General features: G+C 46.5%; 1 protein-coding gene and 1 long non-coding RNA gene across 2 annotated transcripts; both read right to left on the minus strand.

The window, feature by feature from the left end:
• Positions 1-3,143: 3,143 nt before the first annotated feature.
• LOC123332548 lies at positions 3,144-7,500 on the minus strand. The gene is made up of 3 exons (XR_006549367.2): positions 6,974-7,500; positions 6,733-6,774; positions 3,144-4,658 (listed from the first exon to the last, which is right to left on the minus strand). It is a non-coding gene; the product is annotated as an uncharacterized LOC123332548 (long non-coding RNA).
• A 1,409-nt stretch (positions 7,501-8,909) lies between these two features.
• LOC123332559 (enteric beta-defensin) lies at positions 8,910-11,076 on the minus strand. Its single transcript, XM_044938734.2, has 2 exons — positions 10,702-11,076; positions 8,910-9,164 (listed from the first exon to the last, which is right to left on the minus strand). The coding sequence occupies exons 1-2, from the start codon at positions 10,757-10,759 to the stop codon at positions 9,028-9,030; spliced, it is 195 nt and encodes a 64-aa protein (XP_044794669.1). The 5' UTR covers positions 10,760-11,076; the 3' UTR covers positions 8,910-9,027.
• Positions 11,077-17,351: the final 6,275 nt, after the last annotated feature.

A 17,351-nucleotide genomic window follows, 5' to 3' on the forward strand; every position in this document is an offset into this window, starting at 1 on the left:
GCATCTACATCAGGAAATAATGAACATTGAAAATGCACCTAGACCTGATTTGCATGTTGCAAAAAGAGCTGAGTCTTTTGTTAAAGGACTTTTTCGACATGTACCTACTGTCAATAGTATTTGGTACTTGGGAGTGGCCATAGGAGGACTATTCTTAATAATTTTAACTGTTTTATTTCTTGCACCTTGTTTAATTAAAAAACTGATTGATGATCTACGGGTGATAAAGGCTTCCATCTATGGAAATGGTCTGCGGTTAAAGGAACATAAGCGTGCGCCTATATAAAAAGAAAGGGGGAGATGTAGGGAGCTGCCTGTGAGAACGGGGTCCTTTGTCCGAAGGACACAGCTCTGGGAACTGCCTCAGTCATTCAGGGTTTGCTTGCAAACATAGCTCTCTGTCCCGCCACCCCAGAGATTAGGCGCTTATTTACTGCAGACACCTGGAGTTCTGTGCAAACTTCTCACACACAGAGAAATGTTATCTGGTGTAAGAAATAATAACAGGGTGCCATTCCCATGCTCTCAAGATTTCTTGTGACTGTTTGTAAGATGTGTAGGTCAAACAAAGAAAATGTTAACTGTCTTGTCTTTCTCACGCTCTTCTGTATAAATATGAGATGCTGAATAAAGTTGGTGTCAGACTGCGTCCCTTTGTGGAGACATGTCTGAACCTCTCGACCCCATCTTTGTTGCAGATTTCTCTTGCTTTAGTTTCTTTTCTCAGCCCTGCCGTGCACCTTCTCGGGACCTGATCAACTTTGCTGGCTGGCACCACCATTGCCCCACATCCCTCCCAGCATCAAAGTCTTTTCCAATGAGTCAGCTTTTCGCATGTGCTGGCCAAAGTATTGGACCTTCAACTTCAGCATCAGTCCTTCCAATGAACACCCAGGACTTGTCTCCTTTAGGATGGACTGGTTGGATCTCCTTGCAGTCCAAGGGACTCTCAGGAGTCTTCTCCAACACCACAGTTCAAAAGCATCAATTCTTTGGCACTCAGCTTTCTTCACAGTCCAACTCTCACATCCATACATGACCACTGGAAAAACCATAGCCTTGACTAGATGGACCTTTGTTGGCAAAGTGATATCTCTGCTTTTCAACATACCATCTACATTGGTCATACCCTTCCTTCCACGGAGTAAGCGTCTTTTAATTTCATGGTTGCGGCCACCATCTGCAGTGATTTTCGAGCCCCAAAATACAAAGTCTGGCACTGTTTCCACTGCTTCCCCATCTCTTTGCCATGAAGTGATGGGACCAGATACCATGATCTTAGTTTTCAGAATGTTGAGGTTTAAGCCAACTTATTCACGCTCCTCTTTCACTTTCATCAAGAGGCTTTTTAGTTCCTCTTCACTTTCTGCCCTAAGGATGGTGTAATCTGCATATCTGAGGTTATTGATATTTCTCCCGGCAATCTTGATTCCAGCTTATGCTTCTTCCAGCCCAGCATGTCTCATCATCTACTCTGCATATAAGTTAAACAAGCAGGGTGACATTAGACAGCCTTGATGTACCGTACTCTTTTTCCTATTTGGAACCATTCCATTTTTCTATGTCCGGTTCTAACTGTTGCTTCCTGACCTGCATACAGGTTTCTCAAGAGGCCGGTCACGTGGCCTGGTATTCCCATCTCTTTCAGAATTTCCCACAGTTTCTTGTGATCCACACAGTCAAAGGCTTTGGCATAGTCAAGAAAGCAGACATAGATGTTTTTCTGGAACTCTTGCTTTTGCGATGATCCAGCGGATGTTGGCAATTTGAACTCTGGTTCCTCTGCCTTTTCTAAAACCAGCTTGAACATCTGGAAGTTCATGGTTCATGTACTGCTGAAGTCTGGCTTGGAGAATTTTGAGCACTGCTTTACTGACGTGTGAGATGAGTGCAATGGTGTGTTGGTTTGAGCATTCTTTGGCATTACCCTTCTTTGGGATTGGAAGTGGTCAACATGATTTACTGTTCTTAGTGTTACTGTTAGTCACATGGAAATCGTTTGCAAGCCATAAAGCCCCCTGTAAATGTTTTCTATCACCATTACAATTTATGGGTTTACCACCAGCTAGTTAAGGGCAATCGTGGGAGGCTATTTTTCATGTCTTTAAGCTTCTCTTTGTTATTTGTAAAATGAACCATGCCGTATATGCTATACTTCTCTCAGATTTGTTATTATTCCCTTTATCACATCCCTGGATGATGAATCAACTTGACCTTCCCTACTCTAGGCTCCAAGGTCATCCACCACATCACCCGACCTGTTGCATCTGCCACTTACCCAATGTTGTCTGGATAAAACACACAAGTAAGAGGAAGGGAAGTTACAGTAGCTTCATGATGGGAAAGGAGTTTTCGGAATTCCAAGTAGAACCAGTGTCTGGTGGCACACCTGAATCGGTGCAGGCGATCTGGCAGAGAGTTTGAAAACTTCAGCTGGAAAGAAAGTGCTTTTATCCTACCAGACATGTTCAGCTTGGCCTGGGCCTAATTTGAGGATGTTTCATCTATGGACACATGGTCCAAGTGTTTGCCTGTCATAAAGGAAGCGGGTGTAGGAAGTCAGCATTTCCACTATGATTCTCACTTCTGCTTATGCCTCTGAGGTTTGGTGCATTTTGGGGGGAAAAATCATTAAATATTGAATTCTGTTAGAAAATTATTCATTTCTTTTTTCACCTTTATTTCATGTCTCTGCATCTGTCCATTTCTCCTTTCAGAATAAACACCCTCATCCCATGGGTCACAAAGAGTTGGACACTGATTCACTGAACAACAACAACACAACACACATACACCTTTCACAATCGAAAATGAGAAGGAATTTTGGAAATTAAAATGATCTTTTTTCACTCTCAACATTTTTTTTTTTTTTGCTACCATTTACAGAAAGAATTGATCCTACCTAAGCAAGCTCTTGCATTGACCACAATCAGGTGAGGCTTTATGGGCTAGAGTATTTCTTAATACAGGTAATTCATCAATGTATTCTTGAGTGTAAAGCAGCAAAGGATACTAGATAAGGGGCTTCCCAGGTAGCCCTAGTGACAAAGAGCCCACCTGCCAATGCAGGAGATGCAGTTTTGATCCCTGGGTCGGGAAGAACCCCTGGAGATGGGAATAACAACCCACTTCAGTATCCTTGCCTGGAGAATCCCATGGACAGAGGAGCCTGGTGGGCTACAGTCCATGGGGTCACAAAGATTTGGACGCAACTGAAGTGACTTAGCACACGTGCATACCAGGTATATCATTGATATTTTTCTCTATGTCTTCCTTCTCTCCACTTGGTTTTGCCTTACATGTTCATACCTCTCTTTTTCTTTATATGTAAGTCTACAAAGTAACAAGTCCTGTTTTATTATCTCACAGTCTCAGCACCTAGAACAGTGCCTGGCACAGAGCAGGTAGTCAAACATTTGTTTCTATGAATAGGTACTAGTATGGAAGTGTGAACATATAGGTAAACGAATAAATGGATATGAATGGAGGGAATGAGGGAGGGAAGGAGAAAAGAAAGGAAGGCTTGGGCATAATCCTTAGGGTTTTGAGGGTCTGGAGAGAGCCCATTAAGTTGCTTTATCCCAAAGTGTTCCCAAGCAAAAGCACCCACTCAACCACTCCCAACCAACAGGTCAAAGCAGTTCATAATACGTCATGGTCTCTAGCCTTCACTCACCCACCTCTCTTCCATCTTACGTGAACTATATGTTCTGACTTTTTCTCTCTGTCCTGAGGCAACTTAGCAACAAAATGTTTTCACTTTTAATCTTTTGATCAGCATTTGAATCTTTCACTAAGTGGAGATCTATTTTAGTTTAGTGACATCAACCTAAAAATAGAGTGTTTGTAGCAAGCTGTTTAAACAAGTCTTACTTAATTCTACAGAATAGCTGTGAGGGTTTTACTTCCTTGGTCCCAGCAACACTACTTTTATAATAATGGAAAAGAAAGTATAGCCTACAGGCAATTGGCCACATTTCTCTCTTGTACTTTTATACTGAAAGTGATCCTTTACACTGACTCCCTAAATGTTACACATCTATTCCCACGCTTTCTTCAACCACAGATGTTTCTCTCTGTTCTGGAAACCTACCTTGCAGTTCTGCAGTTCTGCCCTTCTCAGGTGGACTGTGGCAGAGACACCTGGAAGCCCCTGTCCATGGCTCCACGATTAGAGGCCAGGTCAACATAGGGTGGAGGAAGGGGTGAGTGAGGTCACACTGGATGCCTCCTGATCCCCGTTGGCAGGAGTCATCCTGGCAGAGAGGTGGGGAACCAGCCAGACTCAGTGGCATTGTTTCCACTGAAATCTTGGTTTTCTCTGCCCATGGGAGCCAAATAAAATTTACAGAGACAGAGTTTGGGGCAAACAGAAAGATGGCCTTAAACCTTAAGCCTGCAGAAGGGAGAACACAATTGGTTCCTGCCTCAAGGAGCCTGTCTGCCCTCCATCGGGAATCCAGGGGATCAAACAGTTGGGGCTCACAGTCAGGGGTTGGAGATATGGGATAAAAAGTGTAGGGGTCCTGAATTCTCTCTTTTTGCACTGTTTGGAAACAGTCACTAGGCCAGTGTCAGGTAGCTAGGTATTTGGGTCTGGCAGTTGGTCCCTGTGCTTGGGTCCATTGTGCTTTGAGGATCTCCTGGTGACTTTCTTCCTGTAATACAAAAGGGGGAAAGCAAATCACTATGGGGTGGCTTCCAAAGAGAGTGCACCATAAAGTTAAGCATCAACATGAGGTTAAAATAGAGCAAAGAGAGGTACCAAACTACAAGGGGAGGTTTATGATGCCATAAAGTTAAGTATCAGGACGCGGCTAGAATAAGTTAAGGAATCATAGATGCAGAGTGTGGCTCCTGCGGAGTTATAGGGCAAGAGGTACAGATGTAGTTTGCCTAATAGGTTAGTCTTCTGAAAAGAAGAAACTTAGTTATCAATGCAGACTGCTGATTGCTAGCCAAGTAGCACTCAAAATCCTCCACGCTAGGCTTCAACAGTACATGAACTGAGAGTTTCCATATGTATAAGCTAGATTTAGAAAAGTCAGAGGAACCAGAGATCAAATTGCTAGCTCTGTTGGACCATAGGAAAAGCAAGACATTTCCAGAAAACATCTACTTCTGCTTCATCAACTATGCTCAAGCCTTTGACTGTGTGGATCACAATAAACTGTGGAAAATTCTGAAGGAGATGGACCACCTGACCTGCCTCCTGCAAAACCTGTATGCAGCTCAAGAAGCAACAGTTAGAACCAGACATGGAAATACAGATTGGTTCCAACTGGGAAAGTAGTAAGTCAAGGCTGTATATTGTCACCCTGCTTATTTAACTTCTGTGCAAGTTCATCATGCGAAACACCAGACTGGATGAAACACAAGCTGGATAAGGAATGCTGGGAGAAATATCAGTAAGCTCAGATTGCAGATGATACCACCCTTATGGCAGAAAGTGAAGAGGAACTAAAGAGCCTCTTGATGAAGGTGAAAGCAGAGAGTGGAAAAAGCTGACTTAAACTTAACATTCCAAAAACTAAGATCATGGCATCTGATACCATCATTTCATGGCAAATAGATGAGGAAACAGTGGAAGCAATAGATGACTTTATTTTTTAGGCTCCAAAATCACAGCAGATGGTGATTGCAGCCATGAAATTAAAAGACGCTTGCTCCTTGTAAGAAAAGCTATGACCAACCTAGACAGTTTATTAAAAAGCAGAGACATTACTTTGCCAACAAAGGTCCATCTACTCAAAGCTATGGTTTTTCCTGTAGTCATGTATGGATGTGAGAGTTGGACTATAAAGAAAGCTGAGCACTGAAGGATTGATGCTATTGAACTGTGATGTTGGAGAAGTCTCTTGAGAGTCCCTTAGACTGCAAGGAGATCCAACCAGTCCATCCTAAAGGAAATCAGTCCTGAATATTCATTGGAAGGACTGATGCTGAAGCTGAAACTCCAATACTTCGGCCACCTTCTGGGAAGAAGTAACTCATTTGAAAAGACCCTGATGCTGGGAAAGATTGAAGGTGGGAGGAGAAGGGGATGACAGAGGATGAGATGGTTGGATGGCATCACTGACTTGATGGACATGAGTTTGAGTAACCTCTGAGAGTTATTGATGGACAGGGAGGCCTGGCATGCTGCAGTCCTTGGGGTCGCAAAGAGTTCGATATGACTGTAGCATATGAGATCTTAGTTCCCTGATCAGGGATGAACTCATGCCCCTTGCTTTGGCAGCTGGAGTTTTAACCACTGGACCACCAGGGAAGTCCCTGCTTTTAGTTTTTTGTAGCTGCAGTAGACAGGGACAAGAGGTAGAGATGGTGTGGGTCTCACCCCTGAGTAAGCATGAGAAATGAGACCCAGGACCCAGGTGGAAAGGCTGACCTTGGACCAGTGCATGAGCCCATTTGGTTCATGACTCACATGGGAAAGCCATCATCTTCTCGGTGCTGAAATGACACGAGCATTCCTCCCATGCAGGAGTGCAACATGACACCCAGAAATGTTATGGCAGTAAAACATCAACAGATACAAGAATGCAACTTAAAATTAAGTAGAAATTAAAAACTGAAATCCCAACAAAGAATATGATCAAAATTTCATATAAACAGTACCACCAAACCACACTTAATGGCAGATAAGCATTCCATGATAATAAAACAAACTAAAAATAAGGGGTAAAAGGGATACAAGATATGTGAGGTGTAAGACTGAGTCCCAAATACAACCTTTGAGATGAAGAAGAGTTGGCAGATGCACCATGAGCATTTCTGTGAAAAAAAAAAATATAAAGTTGAGTAAAATGTTGACAGCTATTATCATTTTTTTCTCCATTAAACACACACAGGTTTGTCTCTTTTGAGCTGCTAATTTTAGGCTCAAGGCATGGTTTTAAGCTACTGCTGTATTGATTTCCCATTGCCGCTGTAGCAAATTGCCACAAGCTATGTGGCTTAAAGGAACACATACTTGTTATTGTGGTTCTGAGGATCCAAAGTCCCAAATGCGTCTCATTGGCTTCAAATCACAGTGTCAGCAGCATGCCGTTCCTTCTGGAGGCTTCCTTCCTTCTCACGCTTAGAAGCTGCCTGCCCTCCTTGGCTTATGGCCCCTTCTGCACGTCAATGTGAGCCGGGGCTGGTTTAGCCTCTCAGCGTGCATCTCTGACACTGGTCTACGTCCCTCCTCCACGTCTAAGGCTCCTTGTAGTGAGATGGCATTGGGCACAGCCAGATACTCCACGTCACTTCCCTATCTTAAGGCCGAATGATGAGGTACCTTATTTCACCTGTGCTGTGATTCTCACTTGTCCTGTGTCTGCCCTTTCAGGCTACTGAAACAGAAACACCATAGGCCAGGTGGCTCTTTTTTTGCACTTTGTTTTTTAACTGAAGGATGATTGCTTTACAGAATTTTGTGGTTTTTTGTCATACATCAACAAGAATCATCCATGGGTTTACCCATGCCCCCTCCCTCCGACACTTCCTCCCATCTCCTTCCCCATCCCACCCTTCTAGCTGGTCTCAGAGCCCCTGTTTGAGTTTCCTGAGTCACACAGCAAATTCCTGCTGGCTATCTATTTTACATGTGGTATTGTAATAGGTGGCTTACTAACAACAGAACCTTGCTGCTGCTACTGCTAAGTCGCTTCAGTCGTGTCCGACTCTGTGCGACCCAAAGACAGCAGCCCACCAGGCTCCCCCATCCCTGGGATTCTCCAGGCAAGAACCCTGCAGTGGGTTGTCATTTCCTTCTCCAATGCATGAAAGTGAAAAGTGAAAGTGAAGTCGCTCAGTCGTTCCCGACTCTTAGCGACCCCATGGACTGCAGCCTACCAGGCTCCTCTGTCCATGGATTTTCCAGGCAAGAGTACTGGAGTGGGGTGCCATTGCCTTCTCTGACAACAGACCCTCACTTCTCAGTTTTGGAGGCTGGGAGCTCCACGATCAAGACAGAGCAGGTGGCTGGTGGATGGCGGTCTTCTCCCTGTGTCCTCAGAGGGCACAAGGGGGTGAGCCATCTCTCTGGGGTCTCTTTCATAAAGGCCCTCCTTCCACCCAGGAGGGTCCCACACTCATGACCAAATCACCTCCCAAAGGCCCTGTCTCCTAACACCATCCCCTTGGTGACCTCAGCTTGCACTGAGGGAAGAGTTAGTACAAGAACACAGAGCTGCTCACACGTACAGCATGTACCAGCAAGGCTCTTGGTTTAACTAGCAAACCCTCTGAAGAAACTGCAAGCAGGCTGAGCTCAGAATGCTCGCCCTACCCCCTGAGGTCTCTGTGTTCTGTGCTGTGTTGTCTTCATTGAATTGTGCTTTGCACAGGACTTGTTTTTCCATAGCATCTAGTTGTATCATACCATGTACACACAGAGAGACATGCTTTGTCCATGTCAACTCTGTCATTCAGTTGATGACAATTTATGAAGCAATGTCTCGTCTCAATGCCCAGCACTTACAGGAATAGGACAAGTCCATGCCTATAGAGATCTTATAGCCCAAAAGGGAATCAGAAGTGTATCCACATGCGCACAAGGCAGGAGTAAGAAGCACAAACCAAATGGAAGTGAGGGCTGCAGGGGGACAGAGGAGGGGGGTTTCCTCCTGGAGCAGGGCTGGGGGGTTTCCTATGGGACTGGTGTGCTGGTGATTCTGGACCCCTGGGGTGCACGTTTGAGGGGAGATTCAGGGCAGGACAGGGTGCCCTGGGCTGGGAAGCAGGAAGGACAGCAGACAGAGGGGCTGGGGAAGGTCAGGCCCCCAAGGAACAGGGGGTCACACCCCTGGGAGCACAGAGCATCCCATCACGATTCCCCAAAGGTTCGCGTGGGGAGCTCAGAGAGCATCCTCAGGGACTTCGGAATTCGCCTGGGATCACACACCACACAACAACCTCAGTGACCAGTGGGCAAGATTCTTTAATTTTGAACAAAATTTATTCTGGTTTAAATTTTAGACGCTCTGTCAAAGGGCGCAGTTTCTATCTCCACATCAGTCCCGGCCACATCTTCGCCTTCTTTTACCACCTCCTGCAGCATTTTACTCGGGGCCCGAAACAGGTGCCAATCTGTCTCAGTCTTCCAGGGCACCTGATAGGCAAACAGACGCCTCTATTCCTACGGCAGCTTAGAGGATTACTTATTCCTTGAGTAAATCCTAAAAAGACAACAAAGAGGGAAAAATGTGTCAGCAGGAAAGCGGCATCTCGAGAAGGCCAGCTGTGTCCCCTCTGAGCAAGGCCCTGGGGCTTTTTGTGCTGAGATGCGGACACGGCCTCGTGACAACAAGATGTGAGTCCAGGACCCCGTGGACCAGCTTCCAGACAGACACCGACCCTGCCCAGGCTCTGGTGGACCCTCACGTTTCCAGAACCAGAGGCTGAGGGTCTGGGGTGTGAGGACCCCGGTTGTGTGCAGGGTCAGCTCCACCAGGAGGACAAAGACCGGGAAGCTGTGCTACATCCACCTTCCCGCCAGGAGTCAGAAGCGGCCCTTGTGTTCTATTTTCATCGTTTAGTTTTCCAACTCATGGAGTCAGTCAAGTAGTGGAGCTGAGGTAGGAGGAAAAGATGCAGCTGAAAGTGTAAGAACCGTTTAAAGAGAACTTACTCTCAAAGTAACTTGCAGCTGACAGTGACAATGGTTCAGAAAAAAAAGTTTTGTATCCTGGTCTCTACTGACTCAGAACACTCTCAGCGCTGGTGCCAGTCAGCCCCTCTCCTCCTCCCTTTGTGGTTTCCTTCCAACCAGAGGCCTTCCTGTCCTCTCACACGCCTGACCAGGGGCCTTCCAGTCTTCCTCACAGGCCTTTTTCCTCTTGACCACAAGGCACTGCTGGTCCCTCTCTAGTTCCCCATCCAGGGATTGAACCCGGGGCCTGGGCACTGAGAGGCCATCTTCCTTACACCCCTGTCCTCTCTCCCTGCCACTGTGCTAAGAGTTGGGTTACAGGCATAAACAACACTGATCAGACAAGGCCTTTTCAATTTGATTTTGACATCTAATCAGTTGTCTCAGGTCTCAACTTCGACAACCTCTCCCTCCCTCCCTCATCCCTCCCTCCCTCCACCCCTCCTTCCTTCCTAATATTTTCATCCTATTACCGGAAATATCAAGGGTAAGATTAAACTCAGACAGCCGATCCTGCACACTGCTTTGGATGTGCTGCCTCCCAGCTGTGGAGCGAGGGTCGCATCATCAGCAATGTGTCCTGGAGGACCTTCCTGCTGAGGAGACTCAGCACGGAGTGTCCCAAGGGCAGCTCCCAAAGCCCAGGCTCGGCCTGACTCTCCTCTGGACTTCTCTGGTCGCCCAGAGCCACCACCCTTCAAATAGAAAGATTTATAAAGCAACATTCCGTGCTTCTGTCATGGGACAACATCAAATTTCTAGCTTTTATGAAAAAGAAAAAAAGGAGAGTTACTTAACGGAGGCATCTTCTGTTTCCTCTTCATGAAACCAATGAGGAGATGGGCTCAGAAGCTTTGACTCTCTAAAGTGGCTTAGAAAAAACCAGGAATTTTGCAGGGCGGTTCTCAGCCCCCTCTCACTACTGAGGACTCAGCGCTGGCTTCTCAGAAGCATTAGATATGGTGGGTTTAGTCTGACCACGTGTGGATGGGGGTAGCAGAACAGAAGGAGGTAGAAACAGGAGAGAGAGCCCGTGGCTTCCCCCGGGGCTCCCACGAGCTCACCTGACCCAGCAGACAGGACCAGGAAGAGGACCCCGAGGAGCAGGTGATGGAGCCTCATGCTGGTGTCCCGAGCTGTATGGCTGACGCTGGAGAAGACGCTGCACTTGCCACTTTATAAAGGTCCCAGGTTCCGGGAGGAATTCCGCTCTGGCTGTGGATTTGGTTATTAGGAACTCGTTAACTGAGCCCCTTCCCTGTGTGTCATGGGAGTCTCCTTTATAGCATAAAGCAGGGGCACTCGTATGCTAATGAGGCTGTGGAAAGGCCAGGAAAAGCTTTCCTGCTGCCCTTTTGACCAGAAGCTTCTCCCTGGCAGTCAGTTCAGCTGATGGACAGGAGTGTGGCAAGGGGCACAGACTTGCCTGTTTCCCCTGGCAGGGGCACAGACTTCTTGCTGCATCTTTGCTTACCCACTCCCCAGCCCCACCCTCGCCCTTGCAGGGCTTTGAATCTGCCCACTGTTTTCCTGTGCAGAAGGAAATGGTACCCCACTCCAGTACTCTTGTCTGGAAAATTCCGTGGATGGAGGAGCCTGCTGGGCTACAGTTCATGGGGTTGCAGAGAGTCAGACATGACTGGATGACTTCACTTTCTTTATTTCTGTAGTTCCTTTTGGGCTTGGAGAAGCAGAAGCTGGAATCAAATTGCAGGGAAAAATACCAATAACCTCAAATATGCAGATGACACCACCGTAACAGCAGAAAGTGAAGAGGAACTCAAAAGCCTCTTGATGAAAGTGAAAGAGGAAAGTGAAAAAGTTGGCTTAGTGCTCAACATTCAGAAAACTAAGATCATGGCATCCAGTCCCATCACTTCATGGAAGATAGATGGGGAAACAGTGGAAACAGTGTCAGACTCTATTTTGGGGGGCTCCAAAATCACTTCAAATGGTGATTGCAGCTCTGAAATTAAAAGATACTTATTCCTTGAAAGAAAAGTTATGACCAAGCTAGATAGCATTTGAAAAGCAGAGATATTACTTTGCCGACAAAGGTCCGTCTAGTCAAGGCCATGCCTTTTCCAGTGGTCATGTGTGGATGTGAGAGTTGGACTGTGAAGAAAGCTGAGTGCTCAAGAATTGATGCTTTTGAACTGTGGTGTTGGAGAAGACTCTTGAGAGTCCCTTGGACAGCAAGGAGATCCAACCAGTCCATCCTAAAGGAGATCACCCCTGGGTGTTCTTTGGAAGGACTGATGCTGAGGCTGAAACTCCAATCCTTTGGCCATGTCATGTGAAGAGTTGACTCATTGGAAAAGACCCTGATGCTGGGAGGGATTGGGGGTAGGAGGAGAAGGGAACGACAGAGGATGAGATGGCTGGATGGCATCACTGATTCGATGGATTGAGTTTGAGTGAACTCTGGGAGTTGGTGATGGACAGGGAGGCCTGGCATGCTGCAATTCATGGGGTCACAAAGAGTCGGACACCACTGAGGGACTGAACTGAACTGAACTGATAGTTCCTTTCGGAGAAGGAAATGGCAACCCGCTCCAGTGTTCTTGCCTGGTGAGTCCCATGGACTGAGGGGCCTGGTGGGCTGCAGTCTATGGGGTTGCAGAGAGTCGGACACGACTAAGCAACTAACACATACACTGTTTCCATGAAAGGCTGTTTCAGGCCCAAATAGGGACTAACTCGTTCAGAGGCAGTTTCACTCCCTGGGCAAGACTTGCTGACTCCCAGCATCCACAGAGACAGCCACGCTCATTCTGGCCCCTGTGGCACTGAGGGAGAGACCCAGTGGTCCCGACCTGCTCCCCACTCCAGCTAGCCTGTTATGGGATGGCAGCAAATTCACCGCCAGAATCTTGGTTTTCTTTGCCCACCAGAGCTGAATAAAAATTGTGGAGACAGAGTTTGGAGGAAACAGAAAGATGGCTTTAATCATTAAGCTGGCAGAAGGGAAAACACAATAGGTTCCTGCCTCAAGGGGCCTGTCTCCCCTCCATCGGGAATCCAGGGGATCGTACAGTCAGGGCTCATAGTCAGGGCTTGGAGATACGGGACAAAATGTGTGCTGCTGCTGCTGCTGCTAAGTCGCTTCACTCCTGTCTGACTCTGTACGACCCCATAGACGGCAGCCCACCAGGCTCCCCTGTCCCTTGGACTCTCCAGGCAAGAACACTGGAGTGGGTTGCCATTTCCTCCTCCAATGCATGAAAGTGAAAAGTTAAAGTGAAGTCGCTCAGTTGTGTCCGACTCTTAGCAACCCCATGGACTACAGCCCACCAGGGTCCTCCGTCCATGGGATTTTCCAGGCAAGAATACTGGAGTGGGGTGCCATTGCCTTCTCTGACAAAAGGTGTAGGGATCCTGAATTGTCTCTTTTGCACTGTTGGGAAACAGTCAATAAGCCAGTGTCAGGTAGCTAGGTATCTGGGTCTGGCAGTTGGTCCCTGTGGTTGGGTCCATTGTCCTTTGGGGATTTCCTGGTGACTTTCTTCCTGTAATACAAAAGGGGGAAAGCAAACCACTAGGGGTGGCTTCCAAAGAGAGTGCACCATAAAGTTAAGCATCAACATGAGGTAACATAGAGCAAAGGAAGGGAAAAACAAACTACAAGGGGAGGTTTATGATGCAATAAAGTTAAGTATCAGGATGTGGCTAGAATAAGTTAAAGGATAATAGATGCAGAATGTGGCTCCTGCAGAAATGGAGGGCCATAGGTGTCAGGTGTAGTTCACATAACAGGTTAGTCTTCTGTAAAGAAGAAACTTGGTTATCAATACAGACTGTACATTAGGAACAGTTAAAGTGGAGAAAGACACAAAAGGGAAAAAAGAAAGAAAGGGGGGAAAAAACTTTTATTAATTCTCTGCAACACAATCACACACCAGTCTCATGAAATCTCAGTGGGACATGTGTTGGGAAAATGGGTGCTGCATTTCCTTCAATCAGAGACAGAGTGGAAGGATGAAGCTGCCACTGAACGCATCTCCCCAGCCTAGTATCACGAAGCAGGCCCAGCAGTGGGGACCCCTTCACTGGGTTGAGGGGGACCTCCATCACTAAGTAACATCCCTCACTTAGTAACACCCATCCATCTCAGTGTTGGAGAGGCACTGACCTGGCTTTTCAGAAACGCTAAATCTCAGGATGGAACTTGCCATGCAGTTCCGAGTAGAACTCCAAGCCCTTTAGAAATGTGGGTACCCGGGAGGACCCCATCCTGAAGGAGCCCCCGGAGCTTCAGTCCTGTTCAGGTCCCCTGCTGTGGCTCAGAGTCTTGCATCTGAGGCTCGGTAAAGCCATGGAGGCTGCCTCAAGCAGACAGAGTCCCTGGCTGGCACCCAGGGATAGGATTTATCTGGTGGAAAATAAGTTGTCTTCATCATGATTCCTTCTGCTTTAGCTCTAAATGATATTTAAATGAGGTAGATATCATATATATATATATATATATATATATATATATATATATATATTTATGGACCCTGCAGGCAAAATCTACACTACAGGGTCAATTTATAAACACGCTATAATACTACACTGGAGAAAGAAGTGAGACTGAATCGTTATCTACTCTGTCTGTTTGTTGAAAATGATTTTTTTCAGGGAATTCTGCTTAATGTTATGTGACAGCTTGGATGGGAAGGAAGTTTGGGGCAGAATGGATACATGTATATGCATGGCTGAGTCTCTTTGCTGTCCACCTAAAACTATCACACCATTATTAATCAGCTATACTCCAATTCAAAGTTTTTTTAAAAAAGTAATTTTTAAAAATGCTGTTTTACGGGACTTCCTTGAAGAGTGGGTAAGAGTGGTAAGAGTGAGCTTACATTGAGCGTTCATTGTTTCCATTGCTGTGCAGAATCAGTTTGATGCATCCTACCATTTAGCTTTGCTTTTGTGGCTTGTGCTTTTGGTGTCAAGCTCAAAATCATCCTTGTGGAGGCCCATGACAAAGAACTTTTCTCCTATGTTTTCTTTTAGGAGTTTTGTGGTTTCAGGAGTTCTGTGGTTTTGTAAACCTTTAATCTATCTTGTGTTGAATTTTGTGTATGGTATAAGAGATCTTACTTGCTCACCAGGGATGGAATCTGTGCCCCCTGCATTGAAAACTTGGAATCTTAACCACTGGATTGTCAGGGAAATTCCAATTGTAACTGCTAATTTGTCTGTCTCTCCGATTATTCCTGTAAGTTTTCTTTAAGAATTTTAAAATTCCTTTGCTAAGTACATTCTGATTCAGTATTCATATGTATTCTTGATGAATTAAACATCTTATCATTAGGATAAATACCCCTCTCTATATCTGGTCCTTGTCCTAAATGTTATTTCATTGTGCTGTGATTAGTCACTCAGGCATGTCTGACCCTTTGTAACCCCATAGACTGTAGCCTGCCAGGCTCCTCTGTCCATGGGGATTCTCCAGGCAAGAATACTGCAGTGGGTTGCCATGCCCTCCTCCAGTCCATCTTCCCAAACCAGGGATCAAACCAGGTCTCCCGCATTGGAGGCAGATTCTTTACCATCTGAGCCACCAGGAAGCCTGTCAATTAACCAGTACAGCCTACTATGTTTCCTTTAAATTAATGTTTCCATAGCATATCTGTCAGCTCAACAGTAAAGAATCTGCCTGAGATGCAGGAGATGCAGAGACATGGTTTTGATCCCTGGGTCGGGGAGATTCCCCAGAGGAGGGCATGGCAACACACTGCAGTAATCTTGACTGGATGATTCCATGGGGGTCTCAAGAGTGCTGGACATGACTGAGGGTCTAAACAATGACCACAGCAGATCTGTTTCCATCCTTTCATTTTAAATCCACTTGCCTTTTTATTTGATGTCTCAAGTGGGTTTTTTATAGTTAGTTTATATCTGATTCATGTTGTTGTTGTTGTTGTTGTTGTTTTTTTTACTGAAAGGACCATCTGTCTCCTTAAGATAGTGTCTAGAATCTTAGCATCACACTTTATCCCATCAAGCTGAACCAAAATTCCATCTAGTATCATAGACTTCACTTTTCAGAGCAGTTTTAGAATTGAATGAAAAGCACAGAGTTTTTAGGCAGGCTACACAGGCAGGCTACAGTCCACAAAGGGTCAGCACCTCCACAGTCCACAGAGTAGCAGAGTCGGACACAACTGCAGCGACTTAGCACACAGGCACACACCCCTGATCCCGACGCCCACTGCTGGTTTTCTGTCCAGAAGTGAAGATGCCTGCACTCTCTGAACTTTGACCCCACTCTCTTCAACTCAACTCAAGAACTGTTGGTCTGTTTGGGTTCTTGTTGCCTGAGCTTTAGGCCTGGAAATCTGTAGAGGCTGGAGATGTCATAAGTCTCACTTCACTTGTTTTCTTTTCTTTTTTTATAAATGGTTAAGCACATAACATTTAATTAGCTAATTCATTAATTTGGCTTCCTTGGACCTTAGTCATGGCAGGCAGGATCTTAGTTGTGGCATGTGGGATCTAGTTCCCTGACCAGGGGTGCACCCAGGCCCCCTGCGTTGGGAGCACAGAATCCCAGCCACCAGACTGCCAGGGAAGTCCCTCACCTCACTTGTTTTCTTCTCTCCTCAATTACGGTCCTGGACTGCTTGTGCCAGAGTCTGAATCAGTAGTTTCACAGGTTTTGCCTGGTTCCTTAGGTGTGTACTGTAGGAGGGCAGTATACAGTCCCATCACAGTCCTTTTTTTAAATGCTGAATTGTGGGGTCCAAGCTCTTGTCTTTGAGGTGTGCCCTTTGTTCCTGAGATAATATTGTAACCCTAAATATACTCAGGTAAACAACTCCCCTCACCTCAGCAAGATTCCTGTTCTCTCCTGCAGCTGCATGTTCCTGAATGATGCCCCTTGCTTTAATTCCTGCTGAAGATCCCAGTCCCTTCGAGCTTTCATGTAATTTTCCTGCACGTTTCAGGGGCAGTGATGCAGGTTCTATGAGCAGGTTTCCGACACTCTGGCTCCTTTTGCTTCCCTCCCTTTCCCTCCCCTCCTCTTTCTCACCCTCTTTCTATATCCCCAGCCTGTCTTATCTTGTGGAGGGGAAACTGCTAAAGGAGACGTAACCCAGCTTCAAGCTTGTGTAGACGGTGGTTCCAGTGAGCTACCTGTACCACCTCATTTATTTTATCCAGCATCTTCAGGCAGGAGGTAAGACCTCAGAAGGGAGCTCTGTCTACTTTGCTTAGAGGGGCTCGGGGTGGAGGTCTCTTCTGATGAACCATGGGAGGAAGGAAGAAACAGAAACCACGCGGCCACCAGTTGGCGGGGCTTCCCAAGGACCCGCCATCATCACCCAGGGTCTCTGCGGAAGCTCCTCCCTGAGCCCTGTGCTCCCCGGGAGTGGCTGCCCCCTGAGCCTCCCCGGACTCCCTGGTCCTCTGCCAACCCCCAACCCCACTCCCGGCTTCCCGGCCCTGGCATTTGGGGCCACACTTCTTGCTCTGTGTTTCTTAGCTTCTGTTCATTTTGCCCACCAGCTGTTTCTCTGTGTGTCAGTTATTGCAGGGTTGCAAAAACACGTGGTCCACACCATGCAAACGCAACTTCAGCTGCAGTCTGTGGCCAGTTTTGGTGAAGAAACTTTGAAATTTTCCAAGACTGTCTTGCGTCTGTGTGTGTGGCGGGGAGGTGGTGGGGGGGGGGGCTGTGGCAGGGAGTTTCAAAAGGTTCTGCAACCCAGGAAAAGTTACT

The sequence above is a fragment of the Bubalus bubalis genome, chromosome 1 (assembly GCF_019923935.1).
Source record: "Bubalus bubalis isolate 160015118507 breed Murrah chromosome 1, NDDB_SH_1, whole genome shotgun sequence".
In the NCBI taxonomy this organism is placed as follows: domain Eukaryota; kingdom Metazoa; phylum Chordata; class Mammalia; order Artiodactyla; family Bovidae; genus Bubalus; species Bubalus bubalis.

Bases quoted from the DNA above. Each gene is read 5' to 3' on its own strand.
- LOC123332559 (XM_044938734.2), bottom strand. From the start codon at position 10,759: ATGAGGCTCCATCACCTGCTCCTCGGGGTCCTCTTCCTGGTCCTGTCT. The intron at 9,165-10,701 runs GTGAGCTCGTGG...TTGTCTTTTTAG, and splicing joins GGTCCTGTCTGCTGGGTCAG to GATTTACTCAAGGAATAAGT.